Below are 26562 nucleotides of genomic sequence, written 5' to 3'. Positions count from 1 at the left end.
AGACTGTTAATCAGTGAATCAGACACGAACATTCACTATCACTTCAGCAACATTCTGGATTTCAGTCTTCATCACAAAAATTTATTTATGTTAATAAGGGGAAAAAAAGAGAAAAATATCACATGTTACAATGAATCACAACATTCTGAGCTTTCAAGTCTACAATAAAAATAGTATATCAGGAGAGATTGATGGTTATATCCATAATATACTGAAGCACTGTACAAAATATATCTTTTGTACCTTTTGGCAGTAGCAACATTTTTCTCAACAAAAGGTTCACAGAAGTTTACAATCAATTAAAATAAAACTGTTATGAGTATGTACAATCCAGTAATATATTAAATACTAGCTATAGACTTGCATACAGTATAGTTTTAACCCACAAAAGATATTTACACAATGATACAAATAAACCCTAAAAATATTCAGACCAGAAAAAATTCACATGAATTCCCAGAAAAAAATAAAAATAAATTTACAGAAAGTATGATTTATTACGATATGAGTCTTATATCATTTAGAGGAGAATCTACTAATGTATAGGTTCTACAAAAGTTGGCACATACATTTAGTTTGCACATTTGAAAGAAAGGATTTCATCCACATACTTTTGTACCAAGCAGTGCTAAAAACTAAAATGATTATCTTTTTTAAGTTTATACAGATTCCTTTGGAGGATCAACCTGAATTTCAATATCAGTCTTTGCCAAATTCACTACTGGTTTCTGGGCATACATCACCGTAGCAGCAGATACAATAAAAATGGCCACAATAGTGTATATATCAATAGCGATACCAAAAATGATCCAGCATAACACAGCAGTGAACATAAGCTCTAATGCACTGGCAAATGTCTTCAAGATGGAATTCAAGTTTCGAAGAAAAAGACTGGTTACGATGCCGATGGCAGCATTATTTACAACAATAATTAAAACTCCTGGCTGCATTATAGCTGCAATGTTTCCAGGTTCCAATGCACTGATAAATTCTCCCTTGAACCCTAGCACCAGAGCATTACAGAAAATTGAGTCCAGGTACATGAACACATTTTGCAGCATAATATGAACATCCACTCCCTTGTCTTTCAGCAGGTACTCATTATAAACACCTGCAAAACAGGAACTGAACACCTGAACAAGTATGAGAAGGAGATGGTGGTTGAAGTAGACTGAGAGAGGACTGGACGTAGAAGAGGCAGATGTGGCAAGGGAGGATTTGCTGTCATGGCCGTACTCTTTTACTATGCATCCCAGAGTCAAAAATGTCAGGGAAACCCACTGATATCTACTTAATTTCTTGCTAAAGATGACCTGGAAAAGAAAATTCTACATTGGGATTTGTTTTAGCTTTCTTTATGTGTGTACTTTTAACATTAACTAAATACAAATAATACTGGTAGTTTTAAGATTAACACTTATTCTAGCTATTGCTTACCTGAGCACTTTGGCTAGGAAAAGCAGAAATCAGTTCAGTATTGAAAAGTTTAAAAATAAAATTGGTTCAGGAGAGGGGGTTGGGGGTGAGGGGCTTGTGACCTTGCCCTACTCCCAGGTACATAATTTAAACACACTTGAATCTACACAATCTGCGGATGTTTCTAAATTCATATCACTAATCATGATGTTGCTGTTCTTGAGAAAAAAGTTTTTATTGATATATCTTTCAAATTCCTTTGTATAAATGTGATCCTGTTGTGGCCCTACCCTACTTCCAGAGGTCATGATTTGCTCAGACTTGATTCTAAGCTACCTTAGCATGCTTCTATACAAATACGACCAATCAAGGCTTTACTGTTCTTGAGAAGATTTTTCCTACACATTCCTATGTAAAACTTTGATTCCCAAATTGTAACCCCACCCCATCCCCGATGGGTCATGATTTGAACAAATTTGAATCAACACTACCAGAGGATGCCTCCAGATAAGTTTCACATTTTCTAGTCCAGTGGTTTTTGAGAGAAGATTTTTAAAAGATGTCATTTATTTTTCACTAATTCATATCTATCTCCCCTTGGAAAAAGGCATGGCCCTTCATTTGAAAAAAAAAAATTTGAATCCCCTATACCCAAGGATACTCTGTGGCAAGTTTGGTTGAAATTGGCCTAGAGTTTCTTGGGAAAAAGTCAAAAAATGTGGAAAAGTTGCATTAACATACCTGAAATACTACGCCTGTGACTACAACCCTAAACTGCAGTAGAAGGTAATAGGTCGTGGGGTCATAGGTTGCTAGATTGACGAACTGCAGGTTGTTGTACAGGCAGTAGAGAGCAGCAGGAACAAAATAATACATCAACACTGAAAACATACAGCAGATTTATATGATGGAAATATTAAATCAATTACAGAGTGACTACTGTTTGTAGTTTGTATTGATTGTAAAATGTAATTTTTTTCACAACTTCTTTTTTTTACATTAAAAATGAATTCTCCAGACTTCATTTTAAGAAAAATATCATGATAATAAGATTTTACGATTCTTCAATCTATCAAAAAATCTAAGTTAATTAGCTGTGTTTTTCCCCAGTTATTCATATAATAACCCCAGAATGCCTACAAGTCTTTCAGAAAAGAAAATACTGTTAAAAATGTCCTTTTCAAAGAAAATAAAACTATTGTTGAAACTGAGCTTTTACATAGCTTTTCTTGTTTTTCTGCATGAGAAAAACAAGGTAAGTAAATTTTTTGACATGAAATGGAAAAAATATCACCAGGACATCACAATAGATATAATGTAAACAGCTGTCCAAAATCAATTACCTAATTATTCTCTTAATGCAGAAATAACAGTGAAAATGAAAACCTGGTAATACCAGTCCATTTGAATGTATAACTATAAAAATATTATGGAAATTTACACCTGTAAATAACTTATTCTATGTATGCTCCAAAAAATTGTTTTCATAAATACCCACCACCCCACCCCAGCATCTAGACAAATTATTAGAAATCAATGTCTATATTTCACTACCATTGATTGTGGCAATGTGTACATGCAACATATTTTTTCTCTTGCTGTGATCTCCCACAAAATCCTTTTGTTCATTAAATAAGAACTAGTTCAAAATCAATCAGGATTTGATTAAAAGCTTAAGTCTCAAATTTCTCTGTGTCTGCTATTCTATGCAATATAAAAGGCTCACCACTTCTGTGTTTGTAGATTTCTGAGAAATAACTAGAAACAGGATTGCTGAAAATAAAGCATATTAAAAGTATTAAAGACTTGCAACATTTTTATTCAAATATTTAATTTTTTAATATACTTTTTTTTAAAAGCATAGCAATATTAACTTGTATGCAAAAGTTAGAATTTGTCACAATTTACATTAATTTTAAGTATTTATGAAATTTATTTTATGGGTAAAAAAAAAATACAGTGATACTTACTCCTTCAAATATACAGTAGAAGACACAACCAGTTTTAGTAGTTCAGTCAGTAGAACAACTGTCACTGTGTTATAACTATAGGTATTATTCTTATTTTTGGATGCAGTCACAAGAATACCTTAAAATAAAATAAAAAATCCTCACATGAATACATGTATATTAATAATTTACATTAAGTATGTGAAACAACTAATAGTATTATAAGTAACACAGTAATACTGTATACAGGGTTATTTTCGCCCCCGTGTTATTTTCACCCTTTCACAATTGCAAACAAATTTGCCCCATTTTAAATTCGCCCAGTCACAATTCTGTTTAAGAAACTATACTGCGTTTTTTGAATTCGCCCCGTTTTAAATTCGTCTAACCATAAGTAGGACGAAAATGGGGAAAATAAAACTTGGGCGAAAATTTCCCTGTGTACAGTAATCATTAATGCTATACTGTCTGTCCTATAGTACCAAAGACACAACTTTCTGCATTATATCTCAAAATGCATAATTACCTGGCTTTGAAAATATATTTGGTCAAAATACTGTATTATGTTTTTCAAATAAAAGAATATGGGTATATGATAGACACTTGCACTACTAAAGAATATATAAGCAGGATGAAACCACCTGGGTTGTACATGTAACTACACAGGTTGAACCCACCCAATACAGGTGTGTTCTTATGGGCGCTAGCCTTTGAGCAATAGATCACATTGAGTTGTTCTTGTGTATTGACTGATCAGATATTGAATTTGCACTGACAGGGGTAAATCTAGTACTGCCAACTCCAGACTCTCTTAGATATATGTTTTTGTAGATATTAACCACATCACTTAACAGTTCGGTTTAAAAAAATTAGAAACACATTAACTACGTTAAACAAAATTCACATTTCTAAGCATAAAAATTGAAAAAAAAACCAAAAAACAGAAGCCCATGGGCCACAACACTCACCTGAGAAACTTTGGCCCTGCTGTTCTTCACCTGATTTCCCCCTTGTAATACCTATTGTGGCCCCACCCTACCCCCGGGGGTCATGACTTGAACAATTTAAAATCTACACTACTCCAGGATGCTTCCACATAAGTTTCAGCTTTTCTGGCCCAGTAGTTCTTGAGAAGAAGATTTTTATAGATATTTACTACATATTTCAATGTAAAACTTGGATTCCCTCTTGTGTCGCCCAACCCTACCCCAGGAGATCAAGATTTGAACAATTTAGAATCTACACTATCCCAGGATGCTTCCACATAAGTTTCAGCTTTTCTGGCCCAGTGGTTATTGAGAAGAAGATTTTTTAATGACCCCCCTTTTTTTGTCTTTTCCTGATTATCTCCCCTTGGAAGGGGGATTGGCCCTTTATTTTAATAATTTAAACTTCCCTTACCCCAAGGATGCTTTGTACTAATTTGGGTTAAAATTGGCCCAGTGATTCCTAAGAAGAATTTAAAAATGTGAAAAGTTTACAGACGGATGGACGATGGACAACGGGTGATCAGAGAAGCTCACTTGAGCTTTCAGCTCAGGTGAGCTAAAAACTGTAAAGTAATCAATATGATACTCATAAATTTATAAGCAATGTTATATAACATTATATTAAATTGAGAATAAAAAATTCTTCAAAAAAAATTAACCCTTTGCTCATCCCAAATTAAAATGGCCTATTAACATGATTAACATCGCTCTCAATTTCCTTAAATATTTTTTTTATTATATCGGGATATATGGTGAACGGGGTATAGGGTGAATGGGGTACAGGCTGAACGGACCCTGCGCGAACAGACTCATGTGAAGAGGTGGACAGGGTGAACTGACCCATTCCTATGTAAAACTTTGATCCCCCATTGTGGCCCCATCCTAACCCCAGGGGTCATGATTTGAACAAACATGAATGTACACTACCTAAGGATGCTTCCATATTAATATGACAAATCATGGCTTTGCTGTTCTTGAGAAGAAGATTTTCAGATATTTTCCTATATATTTCTATGTAAAACTTTGATCCCCAATTGTGACCCCACCCAACCCCCGGGGGTCATGATTTGAACAAACTTGAATCTACAATACCTGAGGATGCTTCCATATCAATATGATAAATCATGGCTTTGCTGTTCTTGAGAGGAAGATTTTTAAAAGTTTTTTTCCTATATATTCCTATGTAAAACTTTGATCCCCCATTGGGCCCCACCCTACCCCCAGGGGTCATGATTTGAACAAACTTGAATCTACACTATATAACAAAGGTTTCCTATAAGCTTCAACTATTTTGTGCCAGTGGTTCTGGAGAAGATTTTTAAAATATTCCACCAAATTTTCACTATTTCTGAATTATCTCCCCTTGAATTAGGGCGTGGCCCTTCATTTGAACAAACTTGAATCCCATTCACCCAAGAATGCTTTGTGGCAAGTTTGGTTCAAATTGCCCCAGTGGTTCTGGAGAAGAAGTAGTTAGAATAATCTAACTGTGTCTCGGGACAGGCCCTCACCACAGTTAGAATGCCTCCCATATACCCGTAATGTAGCAGAAAATTGCAGAATCGCTCCAAAATGATTTTGGAGAAAATTAATGAAGTTGCATTGAAAATAACAGTCAAATTAATCATGACTGTCACAAACCTTTTTGAGACTGTAAATACCTTTCATCTAAAAATTTAATCCATATAATGGAAGAATTCAACACTTTTTCAACAACGTTTTTCACTCGTTTCAAATTTACACACCATGCTGACATTCGGAACTCTCTGGACTTTTCATAGTAAATGCACTGAGTTAGAGTTATCTCCCGTATTTTCTTTGCTACATAGACATACATGGAATGCATTCTATCGTTAAACAGGGTCCGTAGGACATTTATCATTTTAACGATAGAACATTCTATCTAAAGAAGAAGTCGAAAATGTGAAAAGTTTACAGACAGACAGCTTGACAGACAGATGGACTACAGACAAAACGTGATCAGAAAAGTTCACTTGAGCTTTCAGCTCAGGTGAGCTAACAAGGGGGAAATCAGGGAAAAACAGCAAGGCCAAAGTTACTCAGGTGAGCGTTGTAGCCCATGGGCCTCTTTTTTCTTTTTTTTCCATTTCTTCATCTATATTGAATGTTCAATAAAAATAAATTATTAATTAAACAAAAATTCATGAAATCCAATAAAATCAAAGGAAATTACGAAAAATTAACTGACTAACATATTATGGGCAAACAGACTTTAGGCAAAGAGTTTTAGAGTGAACGGACTCTGAGCAAACAAGAATGAGAGCAAACGGCGTCAAGGGTGAACAGGTGAACGTGTTTTAGGACAAACGAACATACATTCATCTGCGCTTGCCCTAACGATCGCACCTTCAACATATTAAGTCTACAGAGTCTAGAGGGTTTTCAACTTTCAATGCACAATAACTTTAGCTAAACTCAAAACTGGTTTTGGTAATCAGATAAAAATGAATAAATTGCTTAGTTTCTAAGATTGTTCATTCAAAATGTTTGGGCCAACAAGTCGTGGTTTGTATATGATATTTGCAATGGTTTCTGAAATTCATTACGTCGGGTCTGACAGTTTAGTACCCACCTTGGTTAATGAACAATCCCATGTATGATATAAATATAATAAAACTCATTTTTGTTGGAAATAAATCTCCAGAAAACAACCCCATGGTTTTCTATTTTGAAATTCCTGTCCTAAACAAATATATTTTGTGTAGAACTTGGTCACAAAAGCTGTAAAATGAAAATCCTTCTAATCATTAGACGAATGCGGATCAAACTCATGAAACTGCAAGTCCATACAACAAATCAATCAGCGTTACGTGTGCGCTTGGAAATAAAAGCGGTCATACTAAACAGTGCGCAAGAGTGCAAAGGTTGACAAAACACAGAAAACGGATGTACAGAAATTTAACAAAATCCGGAGAGTTCATAGATAGTGTTTATATGTGAATGTAATTATTTGTAAAAATGAATATACGAAGGAAGAGTCTATTACTCAATCCAGTCAGGCAGTTCGGAAAAACAAATTCCGGTATGACTCTATATTATGTAATTGGACAGGGAAGGCCTAACCCGATTGAATTGAATGACCTAATAGTTTAGGAAGAGTCTATCAGGCAGTTCTAGACTCTACCAATGAGGTTTTTCATAAATATGATTATAAAATCCTTTTTAGTCTTAGATACCATTCATTTAGGCAATTATTTGAATGAAGAAAAGGAAACTACAGTACTTATATCAGTGAAAAAAGGCAAAATAATTGATATCAAATATAAAATAAAGTAATGGATTTAGAAAATTTAAAACAATACAGTTCGTAAAATATCTAAATAGGCAGAAACATAGTCAATTATTTGGAACTTAACCCAGTGAGGATAAAACATAACGCAGTCAGGAAAGAACCTAGCTATGTCAGGGACGTAGCATTGTTTTTGAAAGGGGGGGGGGCAGAGCAAAAAATACAAATTATAACTGAAAAGACTTGACAAGCAATTTAGAAAAAAAAGAAAAATTGTCCCAAATCGAAATCCTGTTTCGTGGAAGGGGGGATAGGTTCCATCTTCTTTCATAATCATACCAAATTTTATCCTACCATACCAAGACTTTAGAAGTAAAAAATTGTTCACAGACCAGGGCTCTAATTGGCGACTAATTTAGTCGCCATGAAGCCTAAAATTTTTGATTGGCGCCTAAAAATTTTCCATAAGTCGCCAAATTGGCGACCATTTAAAATTGACCTGGCGATCGTTGGATTCCGGAATTTTTAACAATTTTTCTGAAAAAGAGAATAGTACGAAAGCCTATTAGGATCAAACTACGGTAAAAAAAAAAATTTAAAAGGCGTTATATCGCCTTTTCAAAAGGCGTTATAACGCCTTTCTAAAAGGCGTTATTACGCCTTTCCAAAATGCGTTATTACGCCTTTCCAAAAGGCGTTATTACGCCTCTTTTTTTCAATACATGACTTACTTAGCCCATCCTGGGGGCTGATTATAATTAGATTTCCAGGAAAAAAGATATTTAAATGTATAAAATATTTTCAGTGTTAAACCATCTTAGTCCTTCTCTGATGCCAGACGCCTCTACCAAGGTGCATGGATTTCTGAAATTTGGTTGAAGGCTAATTGCTCATTATACTTATGCAAATAGTTTCCCTGTTTTTTCCCAAGAGGAGAGATCAAATTTGACATGAATTTTTAATACGTGGCTAGCAAAGCCCAAAGCTGGTTCTGCCTATATCCTGGATTTTCAAAAGTAGAGTGTTGACTTCTCTTAATATGCATGCAGAATGCAAACAACTGTCTGCGAGATGTGCAGGAATATAGAAAATACTATAATTTATAATATACTTTATAATATTAAAACTATAATCTAAATATTGCATAAATAAAGATGGCTTTGGTTCAGTCTTTCATATATTTACTATTTTAAAATAACGCTTTTCCATTTTTGGATATAACTCCTTTTCAAACAGGCCGGTAGTACGAATGCGAGTGCCCCCCCCCCCACTTTTTGGGAGAATAGTCTTGCTGTAGTTTAAATATAAAAAATCATTTATTGATCGCTTGGTCCCTTAACATTTTGTTGCAGTATGGTTAAACTCGGGCAAGTCATTGCATTTAAAAAAAGTTTTACCGAAAAGTTAGAAAAAGTTTCCCCTCAAGTTAAGACAGTTTATTTTTTTCGGGGGGGGGGGGGGTGTCTTGTTTTTTTTTTGTTTGCATGTCAATTTTATGGGAGCCCCCCCCCCCCCCACTTCAAAAGCACGGGCCTGTCAAAGACAAAATAATGGCCCTTCAAAAGGCATGATAACGCCTTTTTGAAAGGCGTATTAATGCCTTTTAGAAAGGCGTAATAACGCCTTTTAAAAAGGCGTAATAACGCCTTTTAAAAAGGCGTAATAACGCCTTTTGGAAAGGCATAATAACGCCTTTTGGAAAGGCGTAATAACGCCTTTTAGAGAGGCGTAATAACGCCTTTTTAAAATGTGTAATAACGCCTTTTGGAAAGGCATAATAACGCCTTTTGGAAAGGCGTAATAACGCCGTTTTTCGCGTTATAACCCCTTTTGGAAAGGTGTAATTACGCCTTTATTTGCGTTATTACGCCTTTTTCCGCGTTATAACGCCTTTTCAAATTTTTTTACCGTAGTTTGATCCTAATAGGCTTTCGTAGAAAAGAAATTTAAAAGAAGAGGAAATTATTTTTAGCAATGGACATGTATAGTGTTTTCTTAGTCACATCATTGGTCCCTATTTTGATTACCATTATCTTTTAAAGCCTTTAAAAATTGCCTGGCGACTAAAATTTGCATTGACGACTAAATTTTTTGATAAGGCGCCAGCTTCGCCTAAATTTTAGAGGTCACTTAGAGGCCTGCAGACATATGCTGGCAGACTAATAGAGGGCGGACGCCTTACTATCACAGAAGCTCTTCTGGTCGATCTCTGACTAGTAGAACTAAACACAGTTATATGTAATCAGAGATTATGGAACTCACCTCAGTGAATGTTGTCTTTATATAAGTAAGGCAAAGACACTAAATTAACTAATAATCTAGTAGGTTCATCATCTATGCAAGTTTGGTCCAAGTAGCTAGGTCTTATACATGTAGTTGCTTGGGAATGGAATATGAGGATAACGAACAGTATTCAATCTCGAAAGTCCAATGAAAAGATACAAAGGAGCAGAGCAAACAAGGACCTCAAAATTTAGAGGTGGGATCAGGTGCCATGGAGGAGTGACCATCCCCTTCCGACCGGTCACACCCACCGTGTGCTCCTTGTCATGATCGGAGGAAAAAAAACGGAAAAATCCGTAGACAGTTCAGTGTATAAATAATGGCCTAACAATTAGTATAAAACTTGCGAAATGATGACTTCAAATGAGACTGTTGATATCTTTGTTTTATCAATTTGTTTGTCAATAGCTTGCCTTGTTTTAGAGATTGTTTATAGGTAGAGCTCTTGCTTATCGAATCAACTGAGAGACATACACCCCATACGCAGGTGATAAGGGTATATTGCTACATAAGTAAGGGAAGTTGACGATTGAAAAGTTGAAGTCATCGATATCACGTTTATCATAAAGCTTTGTTGTTAGGCTACCATTAACGTCTTTTTCTAGTAAAATATCTAACTATGAAACAGATGTGTCAGACACTCTTTTATTTCAGGCTCACTGGGATATATCGAGTCGACATATGAATGGAAGTAACTATTGTTAATTGATAATACGTGATCGATATATAGAAATGTCGAGTTGAAGGCCACAGCAAGTGAAGCATCTTTTTAATATCAACTTCAGAGTACTTGTGTGTACAATCAGAATGTTTTTTAACAAAATAATTTTGCAAATGACCAATGACAAGGTAAGTATATTTACGAGTTCCATTTTATTGAAAAAGCAGCTGTCTATGATGTCAAAAAGCCTGGACTTCAATTTATCGTGGGGAATGGTTGTCGAGTACGTCTAAATTTGGAGCCTTTCACGGGGCAAATGTTCAAATGTTGTCGTCCAAACAATTCTCAGAGGAATTTAAAGCAAAGAAACAACCAATTTTCAAGGACCTCATGGAGGAATGCCACACCGAAATTTCATTTAATAGATCTTTAAGAAATCCCTTTTAAACTATGGTTTCAGCATTGAAAAACCGATATTAGCTATTAATTAATATTTTATACGAATTTCGCGATTTCATTTCAATTTCTTTTTAAAATATGATTGACTAACATATTCTCCCTAGTTGTGACTAGTTTTATGAAGATTTTAACTATAGGTTTAAAAACATAGGTAATCGAAGATTACGAAGCCCACCTCGACGAATGTTATCAGTATAAGTAATGCAAATCTCACATCATATTTTCTTCATAGTTAGTGTGCATCCTATATTTATATTATTTATGCAAGTTCTATGTAAGTAGGTCTTATAGTTCATTGGGAATTGACCTGTTCCCAAAACTAAAAACTGTTCAATAATCATGAAAATGTCTTTCATTTCCTACATCCAAAGCAAGTCTGGAATTTTCCATCCTTAGATGCATCATCCATGCAAGTTAAAGCATATATAACAGGCCAAATAATTGTAGAGCCACTCCAAAAACATTGCCATGGTCACTCATCTGGAAAACGTAGGTAAGATCCAGCATCCGAAGCAAGTCTGGTAGTGTCCATCCATAGATGCATCATCCATGCAAGTTTAGTCAAGGTAGGGATTATACTTACTTGGGAATGAACCTGCTCCAAAAACTTTAACCTGGTCACTCATCTGGAAAATGTAGGTCAGATCCAGCATCCGAAGCAAGTCTGGTAGTGTCTATCCCTAGATGCATCATCCATGCAATTTTGGGAATGGACCTGCTCCTAAAACTTTAACCTGGTCACTCATCTGGAAAATCTAGGTCATATGTAGCATCCGAAGCAAGTCTGGTAGTGTCCATCCCTAGATGCATCCTCCATGCAAGTTTGGTCCAGGTAGGACTTATAGTTATTTGGGAATGGACCTGCTCCAAAAACTTTAACCTGGTCACTCATCTGGAAAATGTAGGTCTACACCCTTGAAATATTTTGTTAATAAAATACAATATGACTAATTAAGGGTGCTTCGGTGGTACATGTACATGTATTTACAAACCCCGCTATCTTTTAAAATTAAAGTATGTGGTGCATGTAAGCATGGTAAGGCCTGCCTCATGGGCAGTTGAGGGGTCCACCTTGTGAAACGAAATGTGCTATTAAACAATCATTCCTCCATTATTTTCCTTTTTATAACTTTACGAGGACCTTTGGAAACCAGACAACCCCTAAAAATCTGTAAAATGTCTATATCTCAGATCCTGAAGTGACGTCATCACCGAAAAGTTATCCAACCAGGTCCAAATAATTATTTATCATACCTAAAATTTGCAAGAATATTGACCAAGCCGTGCACATTTTTTTTCAAAGTGCATTAATTTGGTCCCAAATTTAACGCACTTTGAAAAGAAATTTTTTTTTCAAAAGTGCGTTAATTTGGTCCCAAATTTAACGCACTTCGAAAAAAATTCTCAAAGTGCATAATTTTTCAAAAAGCGTTGTAACACATGTACATTTAACTGTATATGCCATATGAAGATTTCACCCATGGCACATCCTCTCTCCCAGCCGGATATTACAAAGGAAAGAGACTAACGTGACAGACCCACACACTAATATTTTGGGGTTTATGCATTTTTTTAAATTATGCATTTCTATGTTAGATTCTACGTCGACAAATAATCAAAAACTTATGTGGAACCCCCCCCCCCCCTCCCCTAGAAACACGGACATCTTGTAAAATGGTAAGAATTGTAAAGAAAAAAAGCTTTAATAAAAGCATTCCAGATGCTGTCAACATTACATACATGCACAGGAAAGAATACTGGCTTGACTTAGGAACTGAGAGGAAAGACACGATGGGGTGGGGTGGGGGGGGGGCGTGCCCCAATAATTTTGCCGATATAGTATAGTGTATAATATAGACAACAAAACTACTTCATGGATGTGACCCCTCAGTAATCACGCCTGATGACATTTTTGCTGGTCGAGGAAATTTTGTGTGGAATTGCCTTCCCCCTTTCTCAAACTGAAAATGTTTGGTAGTCCATCCCCCCCCCCCCTTTCACTGAGTTTTCTTCCTATACGGGATTGAATGACGTTATTGGTCATACTAGTAATACAGTCAGATGGGGATCACTCTCTCTCTCTCTCTCTCTCTCTTGCTTAAACTTGCTAAGATGAACGTATGATCATGTTTAAATGAGTGGCATTACTTTTTATGCTCCCGTAATCAAAGATTCTGGGGTATATAGTTTTTGTCCTGTCCGTCTAGCTGTCTGTCTGTCTAGCTGTCTGTTTGTCCGCAAAAAATTTAACCTTGCCCATAACTTTTGATTGGTTGGAGCTATGGCTTTTATATTTCACATGTGTATTCCTTGTGACAAGACCTTCCTTTGGGTACCAACATATTTTACCTCTTGAACATGACCTTGGTGTTTGACCCCCTTTTGCAAAAAGTTACCCAACTTTAACCCTGGCCATAACTTTTGAACAGTTGGTTCTAGGGCTTTCATATTTCACATGTGTTTTTATCGCGACAAGACCTTCCATGGGTGTAAATATTTTACCCTTGACCTAAGAGTTTGACCCACTTTAAAAAAAAAATAACCTTGCGCAGAACTTTTGAACACTTAGTACTAGGAGTTTCAAATTTCACATGTACATGTATATTCCTTATGACAAGACCTTCCTTCGAATACAAACAATTTTGACCTTGACCTTGGAGTTTGACCTACTTTTTAAAAACTTTAACCTTTACCATAACTTTTGAACAGTTGGTACTAGGGCTCTTATATATTGTATGTGTATTTTTAATGACAAGTTTTTCCCCTGCGTATCATTTATTTTGACCTTGACCTTGGAGTTTGACCCACTTTTAGAAAACATTAACCTTGACCATAACTTTTGAATACCTAGTTATGTTCCCCAAACGAAGTTTGGGAACATATTGTTTTTACTCTGTTTCTTATTATTATTAAGTCTTCCGTTCACAACGGAAGACTTATAGTGATTGTATTGTTTCTTTTTATTATTATTATTAGGGTCTTCCGTCTCCAACGGAAGACCCTTCTATTATTCTATTGTTTCTTTTTCACTTTTATTATTATTATTATTATTATTCTTTTTTTTTCTTTACAATTTTTGTGCAGAAGATTTCTCGGAGTTGGCTTGATCGATTTACTTGAAATTTTCAGGGAAGATGTATCTTTGTCTGAAGCTTATACGTTTTTCTCATTTTTTTTAAATTTACTTCCGGTCGGAAGTTATCGCCCTTTAATCAAAATTCAGAGGACCTCCTTGTCTGCAATGGAACTCAAAAACGATTAAAGCTAGAGTGCTGAAATTTTCAGCGATAATAGAGGACATGTTGCCATTGATCACCTGGGTTTTCAAATCTTCCGGAAGTGCCTAGTATGGAAGCTCGGTAGGGGTCAAAATTTAGGATGCGAATCATGAGTGAATTTTAGAGACATTTCTTACGATAACTTTTTAACTATGAGTATTTTGTTAAAACATATTGAACAGAAATTGTGTAGAATTACAAGATCTTTTATATGATATCAAAGAAAAAGGGCTGACTCATCACATTAGGGGCTGAGAAGGGCCGAAAGTCTTTAATCAATAACTCTTTAACGATCAATATTTTGTAATGCATTACTGAAGCAAAAATGTTTATCTCAACTATTTACAAGTATATATTATGATATTCACATCATTTGTTACATAATTAGGGTCCATAAGGGGCCAGAATGCTAAATCTTTGACCCTTTATATCTCAAAAGTGGGAAATATTTTGATAAGCAGTATTGAACAAAAGATGTCCAAAATTATGTTCTAAACAAGATGCAACCTTTCATTTTTTGCTAAACATCCCCATTAAGGAGTTTAAGGGCTGGCCCCTAAATACTTCTTTTGTAAATATCTCAGAAACGAAAAAGAATTTCTGACTAGTTGTTGAACAAAAAGTGTTCAAAATTATAAGAGCTTTAAAGTGATATGAAGAAAAAGGGGCTGCACCCTCACAATAGGGGCTGAGAGGGGCCGAAAGTCTTTAATCAACAACTCTTTAACGATCAATATTTTGTAATGCATTACTGAAGCAAAAATGTTTATCTCAACTATTTACTAGTATATATTATGATATTCACATCATTTGTTACATAATTAGGGTCCATAAGGGGCCAGAATGCTAAATCTTTGACCCTTTATATCTCAAAAGTGGGAAATATTTTGATAAGCAGTATTGAACAAAAGATGTCCAAAATAATGTTCTAAACAAGATGCAACCTTTCAATTTTTGCTAAACGTCCCCATTAAGGAGTTGAATGGCTGGCCCCTAAATACTTCTTTTGTAAATATCTCAGAAACGAAAATGAATTTCTGACTAGTTGTTGAACAAAAAGTGTTCAAAATTATGAGAGCTTTAAAGTGATATGAAGAAAACGGGGCTGCACCCTCACAATAGGGGCTGAGAGGGGCCGAAAGTCTTTGAACAATAACTCTTTAACGATCAATATTTTGTAATGCATTACTGAAGCAAAAATGTTTATCTCAACAATTCATAAGTATATATTATGATATTCACATCATATGTTACATAATTAGGGTCCATAAGGGACCAGAATGCTAAATATTTGATGCTTTATATCTCAAAAGTGGGAAATATTTTGATAAGCAATATTGAACAAAAGATGTCTAAAATAATGTTTTTAACAAGATGCAACCTTTCAATTTTTGCTAAATGTCCCCATTAAGGAGTTGAAGGGCTGGCCCCTAAATACTTCTTTTGTAAATATCTCAGAAACGAAAAAGAATTTCTGACTAGTTGTTGAACAAAAAGTGTTCAAAATTATAAGAGCTTTAAAGTGATATGAAGAAAAAGGGGCTGCACCCTCACAATAGGGGCTGAGAGGGGCCGAAAGTCTTTGAAAAATAACTCTTTAACGATCAATATTTTGTAATGCATTACTGAAGCAAAAATGTTTATCTCAACTATTTACAAGTATATATTATGATATTCACATCATTTGTTACATAATTAGGGTCCATAAGGGGCCAGAATGCTAACTCTTTGATGCTTTATATCTCAAAAGTGGGAAATATTTTGATAAGCAATATTGAACAAAAGATGTCCAAAATAATGTTTTTAACAAGATGCAACCTTTCAATTTTTGCTAAACGTCCCCATTAAGGAGTTGAAGGGCCACGAATATCTCAGAAACGAAAGAGTATTTCTGACTAGTTGTTGAACAAAAAGTGTAAAAAAAATCATGAGAGCTTTAAGGTGATATCAAGGATAAGGGTCTGACCCCTTAAATAAGGGGCCAAGGGACCGAAAGTATACAATCAATAACTCTTTAATGATCAATATTTTGTAATATATTACTGAGGCGAAATAGTTCTTCTTCACACACTTTATCTAAATAACATGATGTTGATATCATACATTACGCAATAAGGGGTCTTTAGGGGGCCAGATTGTATAATCTTTGGCGCAATATGTCTCGAAAAGGAATAATACTTTGATAAACAGTATTAAACAAAAGACGTTCAAAATAATATTCTGAACAATATGCACTCTTTGAATTTTTGCCGGCCCTTAATATTTCTTTTGCATATATCCCGAAAACAAAAAAGAATTTCTGAATAGTTGTTGAACAAAAAGTGTTCAAAATCATGAGAGCGTTAAGATGATATAAGAAGAAGGGGCTGACTTCTCATATTAGGGGCCAAGAAGAACCGAAAGTCTTTAATCTATGACTCTTTAATGATCAATATTTTGTTAAACATTATTAAAGCAAAATTGTTCGTCTTACAATATATTTATATCATTATATTCGAACGAAAATCTCACTCAAATTCTTATCTCATCTTATCAAAAATCGGACGGAAGACCCACTCGTTGCTCGCAACGAGATCTCATCTAGTTATTATTATTATTATTCCTCCCAAATTTTGTGAGCGCGATTACTCAGAGATGGTTGGATAGATTTTCACAATTTTTCACATGATAGTAGGCTGATATATGAAGTTTATATAAAATTCCGTTTTTTGAAAAATTCACTTCCGGTCCGAAGTTACGGCCGAATTTCCAATTTTTAAATGGACTTTTGTCCGGAATTTTTCTCGGAAACGGTTTGAGATAAAGATGTGAAATTTACAGGGGTATTAGATCATGACATTCTCTTTGTTTCGAAGTTGTTTTCGTGTGTTTCCGGTACTTCCTTTCCGAACCGGAAGTGAACTTGTGTTTGGTCAATTTTCAACTTTTTTGTTTTTTAATATTTTTTCAAGATATTATTATGTATAACAGAGGTTATTCTACAAATACTAAATATATAATTTGTTTTGAAATCAGATTCCACATTTTGTAGATTTTCGGTACCCTCATTTTCCCTATTTACCTAGTGTGTAGACAATGGGCAAAGAAAGATAACTCTGACTTGTAAGTGAGAATAGAACTTTCGAGATAAAGGCGGAAATAGTATCGATGACGTCAGAGACATATACACTCTCCATATCAAAATATTTAGACGTTCTATATTCACTCTTCAAAATTTAAGAGTACGTTGGTTACCGCTTCCAGTGCATGTAAAGTTTGAAGTTGCCAGTGCAGTGTAAGTCTGTATTGACAGTTAATTGATTTACACATGAATATATCTAAAAAAAATTAATATATGTGCTAGGTAGCTAATTCAAGTAAATATATTATAAGCACTGAATATACATTTATAGTGATGGACAGGCATGCAATTTTATATATCTCGTATAGTAAGTTCAGAATACGATAGTTATAAGCCTTCTATAATGTAGACGATTTATTATTCTCTATGATTTGAATGCGAAATTATCCCGATTTCCGAGTTTTATTTTCGATATTAAAAAATATTACATACACTCAAAAAGGAATTGAGCGATAGAAAATTGTAATACAGTACTGTTTTAAAGCCTTTATAAATAAATTGATATCTGCCACTTAAAAGAAAGAAAATCAATCTATAGATTAGATTTGGTTATTACATGTATATTTGATAAAAAGTTAAATTATTTATGACACATGATCTATACTCTATATACCCAAGAAATTATAAAAGATGTGAAAAGACGATTCTTGGATTCTTGTGAAATACTCAAAGAGTTAAAAAAAATATGTGAAAACGCGATTCTGTGTGAAATAATGCTACGCTATATGTTTCTTTTGAAAAAAAAAAACATGATAAAAAAATTGCACAGGTCTCTTGATATGTGGGATAAGTATACCTGAATGAACACAATTTTATGCAGGTGATATATAATTATGTACATGCAACTGACGTCCGTACTTTTCCTTATAATTCATAAAACATAAAACTATCTAATTCCTTTGAAGCCTCCTCCCCCTCCCCCCCCCCCCCCCCGTCTTGATTAATATTTGGAGACGTTCGTGCAGCTAGGCATTTGAATTATATATTCGGTTTAGATTTAAATCTGGAACATGTGAATATAATTACCATTTACATGTATACATAATTTCATATTCTATAATGGTAGATTTGTCATTATGAAATGTTCAATTTACGTCTGAGAGAGAGAGAGAGAGGAGAGAGAGAGGAGAGAGAGATTCCCTCTTAATCCCGATCCTCCTATCCATTTACATAGACCAAAAATTAGTTCTATATCGGTCACACCCATTCTTTATTAAATGTTTTCTGATTTCATAGTCATGGTCACATTCTGTATATTTTTCAGCTTAAAAAGTATCACACGAAGTGCACCTGTGTTGACCTGTCAATCAAAATCACTTGACGCTGTATGCACTGCAATTAAGTAGCCTGAGTTTGAAATGATCTTGAAGTATGATCTTTAAGAAAATCTGATGCAACAAACTTGTGAAAAAATAGAATAAAATAAAAAATAAAATATCTCGGTATTATGAACTTCGATTGTGGGACGTGGAGACCGGTCCTTTGGATGAGATCGTATAAATCGAGGTCCCTTGTCGCAGAAGGTGCTGGCATAAAAAAGATTCCCCAATGCTCAATTGCGATAAGTGCCAAAGTATAGGACAAAAATTTGCAGTCTCCACCGGCGAGTGGTGGCGTCTCCATGTGAGTGAAAAATTCTGGAGAGGGACGTTAAACAACATACGTATAATCAATCAATCAATCAATCAAATCGATTGCTGAAGAATTACTGTAATTGAATAATCTGTCTTATAGGTATGCTGTCAAATCTTGATATTATAACTTTACAAAACTCAGTGACTTTACGTTTAATGTGATACTAACTTAATTCATTATATTTTTTTATAACACCAACACAATTATGCCAAAATATACACACAATGAAGTTTATGATAGTACGGTGTTCGTTCGTCTGTTTGTTTGTCTTAGAAATGATTGCAAACATTTTTTTTTTATTAAATTGCTAATGATATACGTTTATCTCTTATAGGTGCCAAATGTATTATACAAGATTGATAATGAAAATCAAAGTACCTGAAGTACTGAAAGGACTTTTTTCCAGTTTTTTTTTTCTTTCACAGTAAATATGATATGTATGTTTTTTACACAGAAAAAAAAAGCAAATTCTTACAGATTTAGAAGAACGGAAGACTTTTTTGTTGCCATGGCAACAAGAGTCTAGTTATTATTATTATTTTTCTTCCTGGGTACTTTTTTGTCCGTGAGTGATCTCCGAAACTACACATCCGATTGAGGTGAAACCTTTTTAGGGTTAATAGGAATGGTATGTAGATTTGCGGAACGAAAGTCATTTTGCGCGCACGCGCATGCACGTGCGTGCGCGTGCAATGCGTAAAATGACCAATATACTTGATATAGCTGTAACTTTTATATTTTTTGATGAAATGCTTTGATACTCAGAATATAAGGATATATTAATAGTGTAGACAAGATGACATGGTCAGAATGCGCATGCATGCACGTGCGCGCATGCGCATTGATTGAAATAACCAATACAATTGATATAGACTTAACTTGTACATTTTTTGATGAATTGCATTGAAACTCAGAATATAAATATATAGTAGAAGTGTACACAAGAAGACTTGATCAACTCACGCATGCATGTACGTGCGTGCACGTGCGCGCGCGTGCAATGAGTAAAATGACAGATATACTTGATATAGCTATAACTTTCAGGTCTTTTGATGAAATGCTTTGATACTCAGGATATCAAGATATTTTAAAAGTGTACACAAGATGACATGGTCAGAATGCACATGCATGCACGTGTGCGCATGCGCAATGATTGAAATAACCAATACAAATGATATAGACTTAACTCATACATTTTTTGATGAATTGCTTTGAAACTCAGAATATGAATATATATTAAAAGTGTGCACAAGATGACAGGATTGGCGCACACATGCATGCACTTGCAAGCACGTGCGTGCGCGTGCAATGAGTAGAATGACCAATATACTTCATTTAGCCAAAACTTTCATATCTTTTGATAAAATACTTTAATACTCAGGATATAAGGATATATTAATAATGTAGACAAGATGACATGGTCAGCGCACAGATGCATGCACGTGCGTACGCGTGCAATGAGTAAAATTACCAATATGCTTGATATAGCCATAACTTTTACATTTTTTGATGTAATGCTTTGATACTCAGAATATATAGACATATTATAAATGTAGACAAGACGAGATTGTCAGCATGCACATGCGCGCGCATGCAATGCTAAAATGACCAATACACTTGATATAGCTGTAACTTTTATACTTTTTGATGAAATGCTTTAATACTCAAAATATGTAGATATATATATACTGTTGACAAGATGATATGGTCATCATGGACATGCATGCACGTGCGCGCGCTTGCAATGCGTAAAATGACAGATATACTTAATATAGCCGATTTTTTTTCATCTTTTGATGAAATTTGAATATAAAGATATATTAAAAGTGTAGACAAGTTGACATGGTCATTTTGTACATGGATGTCCGTGCGCGCGCGTGTAATGCGTAAAAAAACCAATATACTTAATTGCCTTATTTAATGAAGCTTACAGGGAATAAGACACCGAAACGAAGTTGGGGAGCGTTTGGGGAACATCTGTAACGGTCCCCGTTACAATTAATACTAGTTATTGCTTGGGCTTTCTTATTTACCAGGTATATCCATTGACACATTCCTTTCTTTCGGTAATAACATTTTTGATCTCTTCGCCTTGGAGTTTGACTTGCAAGAAACTTTAACCTTCTCCATAAGCTGCCATACGGGGGCATCAGTGTTTCACAAACACATCTTGTTTTCTACTGTAACGTGTACATACAAACTATTGGAGCAAGTCCCGGGGTTCTACTGGCTTGCCATACATCTGTTTTTGTCCAATATATTATTGTTGACCATGTATTTTTGCCTTCCGCGTCCGTGTAAGAAATTTTTCTCTAGCTTCCATGTCTCTATTTCCTCATCGAAAAGAATTACTTATTAATTGGCAAATGAAAAATAAATTCAATTAATACCAATTACATGTAACTTCATAACTTGAAGACGTATTTCTTTTCTTGAAGATCGATTAAAAAAAGTTCTATCGACTTCAGTACTGGTGTAATACGAGCAGCGACCAAGAGTGTACCAAGGTGGATAAAATGTCATTAAATTAACGAAGTTGTTAATCATTCATAAACATGTTATTTATTCAATTTAGACACATGTTATTGATCGAATGCATTGAGGCATCTATCAAAAAAGTAGACTGCAATATGCTCCGTGATTTAGTAAGAGTATCTTGACATACCGAGGTATATTGATTGAAGAAACAAGAGAAAACGCAAAGAAACACGAAGATGTAAACACAGGTAAGATCAATTATTTACAGAATATTCCTTATATAAATACTTTCTCCACATCTGTACATATCCTTATCATTAAATATCGATCATCAATACTGTATTAAATCACTGGGAAATTATGAAAGGTAGAATTACATTGTTCTATGAGCAGTTTCTTAATACAATGTACATCTCGGTAAATCGACCTTCTCCTTTCCCAGATCAATATTTAATTACATGTATATAGTTTATTTTTTCTGTAAGAGATTTATTACACGATTTTGCGATACATCCACATTGTTATTAGGGGTGATAACGTGTTTAAAAGCTGGAAGTGGGGGCTCACATTTGCTCCAAACTCTAAGTAGGGGGAAGGGTGGGTTTAGTTGCATTGGTAGTCCAGTCAATTTATCACGAAACATCAAATTTTAGTTATAAATAAACTCCAGAATACACAAAAATAAATGTAATAAGGGGACGACCATTTGATTTTGAGGGGGGGGGGGGCTGACAGATTTTGGAAATAAATAATCTGTTCTCGAAAATGTTGAAAATAAATAATCTGTCCTTGAATGGCAAGAAAATAAATAATCTGACCTTGCCCTGACTAGTGCTACTAACCCCCCCCCCCTCCCTTGCAATCAAAATAGAGTTATTCAGTTCGGGCGTTTTTTTTTAAATTTATTTGCTTGTTAAACTTTTTCAGAGAAGAAGAAATAATATGTCCTTGTTCATCTTGAAAATAAATAATCTGTCTACTGTCATGAAAATATAAAATAATTTGACTTGAAAATTTTTGCCATCCACCCGCACCCCCTCTCCTCAGAATCTATCTATAGAAAAGAGGCATAACTCTTGTCATTTTAGTAATTTTATATCCTGAGGAAAGATAAATGATTAATCTATACTTAAAAATTAATAAATTTTGCAAGTAAACTCCGAAACGGGTGCACCAGAGTTCTTACTTACTCCTCTAACAATACACTAGATACAAGATGATGTCCGTAAACTATATTTAGATTTCACTCGCATAGTAAGTATCGTACATTAAATTAAAAGTCTACTTTTATTTTCTATAAACAGCCATGAAATAGCAAAAACGTGAGTACGGTGGCGTTTCCGGTTGGCGGATCTAAGTTACTCGCAATTTTTAATGAAACTGACAACAAGCAATCGTTTATTTATTTCATAAAACGTCATCACTGAATGATTCAATCAAAACTTGATTTAAATTATATAAAAGAAATAGTATGTGATAACCGATTAAAAAGGGAAATGTGCAAATTATTTTCGTCATTCACCGATCTTAATATTGACGGAAGCTTCTAGAACATCATATAGCATCGAGCCCGATGTTTAAAAAAAACGAGGCGTTTATAGCTGCATAACATAAAAAAAAACAACAAACTTTTGTGTGATTGTTCATTGAAATAATGGAACATCATTGATAACACTATAAGTTGTGAATATATTTATATATCGAAAGACTATTTTATATATATATATATATATATATATATATATATATATATATATATATATATATATATATATATATATATATATATATATATATATATATATATATATATATATATATGTATGTAGTAGGTTTTCCGAATAAATTTATCGGTAAAATGTATATATTCCTTACTGAGACTCAATGAATTTTTGAAGAATTCCATTAGTAAATTGATGCCAGTGTTTGTCAAAATTTTCAATATGTCTTTGAAAGTGGAATTATACCTGAATCAAGGGCTAAAGGAATTATATGCCCAATCTTTAAAAATAAAGGTGATCGTGCAAACCCAGATAACTATAGAGGAATAACTATACTGAGTTGTTTTGGGAAACTATTTACATGTATTTTGAATAATAGGCTATCCTGTTACGTGGAAAATTCTGGTATTCTTTGTGAAGAGCAGGCGGATTTTCGGAAAGGATACGGAACTGTAGATCATATTTTTAACCTGAAGTGTCTTACTGACTTGTATTAAGCCAGGAGTAAAAAAAAATATATTGTGCATTTATTGACTATAAAAAAGCCTTTGATTCAGTTAATAGAACTTTACTTTGGCAGAAGCTTCTGCGCAGTAATATTAATGGTAAAATGCTTAATGTTTTACAGAACTTGTATAAAAATGCCAAATCTTGTGTAGGAAGTGGTGCGAAATGCTCAGAGTTTTTTACGTGTAATGTCGGTGTGAGACAAGGTGAAAATCTATCTCCCCTTTTGTTTTCATTATTTCTTTATGATTTGACTGATTTCTTGTCCCATGCATATAATGGGCTCACTGATGTTGGTAAAATATCTCGTTTACTTTTTGATAATGATGATATTGAGGTGTTTTTAAAGTTGTATTTGTTACTATATGCTGACGACACAGTTATATTTGCTGAAACTGCATCTGAGTTACAGTCAGCCCTGAATGCTATGTATCTTTACTGTGAAACTTGGAATCTCAAAGTTAATGCTTCAAAAACAAATGTTGTAATATTTTCAAAAAGTAGACAACCTGAAAATACTTTTTTCGTGTACAATGGTGAGAAATTATCAACTGTAGAAGAGTTTCAATACCTTGGCATTATTTTTTCAAGGAAGGGTAACTTTCAGAAGAATAAATTAAGACTTGTGCAACAAGCAAGGAAAGCTATGTTTAGTGTTTTAAGTAAAGCTAGAAAGCTATATCTGCCTGTTGATATTTTATTACAATTGTTCGATGCAATGGTTGCTCCTATTTTACTGTATGGTTCAGAAGTTTGGGGATACGAGAACAATAGTATTATTGAGTCATTACATTTAGAATTCTGTAAATATATAATGAAAGTGAAAAAATCTACTCATAATGATATTGTGTATGGTGAACTAGGTAGAGTGCCATTGTCTGTATCTATAAATGCCAGGATGGTTGGCTTTTGGCAAAGAATTGTTTCTGGAAAAAATGTAAAGATCTCTCGAATGTTATATGAAATTATGTATAATCTTGATAAAAAGGACATTTTCCAATTCAAGTGGTTGTCACATGTCGGTAACGTACTGATCAAATATGGTTTCGGAAATTATTGGAATGATCAGTTTGTTCCAAAAAATGTTTGCTTATCTAAAAAGGTTAAAGACCAATGTAAAGAAACTTTTATATCAGATTGGAAGTTAAATATTTTTAATTCTCCTAAATGTGTTAATTATAGGATCTACAAAACAAACTTTGGTCTAGAGAAATATTTTTCTTTGTTACCCTTTGATCTTGTTTATAGTTTAAGCAAATTTCGATGTGTTAGTCACAGATTACCTATTGAATGTGGAAGGTTTTTAAATATAGATAGAGCAAATAGATTATGTGATCTCTGTAGTGTTGGAGAAATTGGAGACGAATTTCACTATATTTTTAACTGCAATTTTTTCAATGAAGAAAGAAGAAAGTACATACCTGAAAAAGTTTACAAAGTGAAAAATATTAATAGTTTTGCTGGCCTGTTTAACAGTGATGATAAATTTACCTTAATTGGCTTGGCTAAATTTTGTAAGATTGTAATGTCTTTATTTCACTCTTGAAATTCCTTCCAATACCTCTAAATTAATATTGTATATATGTTAATCCTTTGTTCATTTGTTACCTTTTCATTGTTGATTTATTTCTTTTTGTACTTTTATGCCTCATATGAGGCCAAAAAGTGAATAAAATGTTTCATGAGAGCATCGTGGCAATGAACCCGAAGTACAATTTGTATACTTCGTAATAAACTTGCTTACATGTAAAGAGAAAATTAATGAATAAGGTATTGTTCAAAAACAATTAAAGATGTAAAAAATTTTGCTTTAATCAATACATTTCATTTTTTTTTTTTTTTACTGAAAACAGTCTTTTGTATCAAATACTCGGGCTATTCATAGGGCGTTAAAAGCTAATTTTATAAAGGTACTTGAGTCTTGGTTTATAAATATGTATGTTCCTTATTGATATGTAAAAAATGTAAAGTACATTACTTACATATCAGCAAGATACAAACATATTTATAAACCAAAACCCAAGTACCTTTGAATTTTGACCCCTCCCCCCAAATCAATTTATCAGTAAAATGTGCATATTCACTGCTTTTATCCTTGACGGAAATGAAATAAGAGCATTTGAAGTACAATATCCATAACATAGTATAACAGGTTTCACAATAAACGTCAATTAATGAAATTGTTAATTTTCAAGTTTTTACCAATGGGGGTGGGGGGTGGGGGGTGGAGACGTACATTTACTTCATGCGAGATTTTGAACAAAGTATATCTTCCTGTTATAAGCCTGTAGGCTGTCAGTAGAAACTACAAAATATTTTCTGTCGGTAGTAGTATAGATTCAATTCCCCGCGCTTGCGCGGGATTTCATCTAGTAATATAGTATAAATATAATGTTACTGAAAAAAATATTATCTATGTGAAAATATGACCTGTTAAACTATGTGAAAATATGACCTGTTAAACTGTATCAGAGAAGTTAAATCAGATTACGTTTGCATGAGAAACAGGAATTTTCTTTTGATTACTTCAGTCAAATATTGGATGGATTTACAGTCCTTTTTCTATTTAGTAATTGCAAAAATTATGCTTTCCGCTTATTAGATTTTTATTTGCTGCGTATAATTCATACATGCTAGATTTTATTTATCACAAAATATTTCCGTTGCAATTAGATTGACAATGGGCCCAAATTTTTGCTAAAATGGACTATAGATAGCTTAAGTGGCATAGCTTCATCCAGCTGACAATTTTGCAAGTCATCCATATCACATGTACATATATCTCTTTTGGTACAGGCACATAGTTTGAGACCCA

At 34.0% G+C, this 26562-nt stretch overlaps 1 protein-coding gene across 1 annotated transcript; it reads right to left on the bottom strand.

Annotated features, from left to right (window-relative positions):
- Positions 1-405: 405 nt before the first annotated feature.
- Positions 406-7143, bottom strand: LOC133191788 (UDP-galactose transporter senju-like). Its single transcript, XM_061327522.1, has 5 exons — positions 6948-7143; positions 3387-3504; positions 3143-3189; positions 2158-2297; positions 406-1313 (listed from the first exon to the last, which is right to left on the bottom strand). Exons 1-5 carry the CDS (start codon positions 7030-7032, stop codon positions 660-662), a joined length of 1044 nt encoding a protein of 347 aa, XP_061183506.1. The 5' UTR covers positions 7033-7143; the 3' UTR covers positions 406-659.
- Between the last annotated feature and the right edge of the window lie 19419 nt (positions 7144-26562).

This window comes from Saccostrea echinata, unplaced genomic scaffold (assembly GCF_033153115.1).
Source record: "Saccostrea echinata isolate AGI-Se365-2 ecotype Australia unplaced genomic scaffold, CSIRO_AGI_Sech_v1 ptg000024l, whole genome shotgun sequence".
Lineage (NCBI taxonomy): Eukaryota > Metazoa > Mollusca > Bivalvia > Ostreida > Ostreidae > Saccostrea > Saccostrea echinata.
The sequence above is the reverse complement of the archived record's forward strand: the minus strand, read 5'-3'. Positions and strand labels throughout refer to the sequence as shown.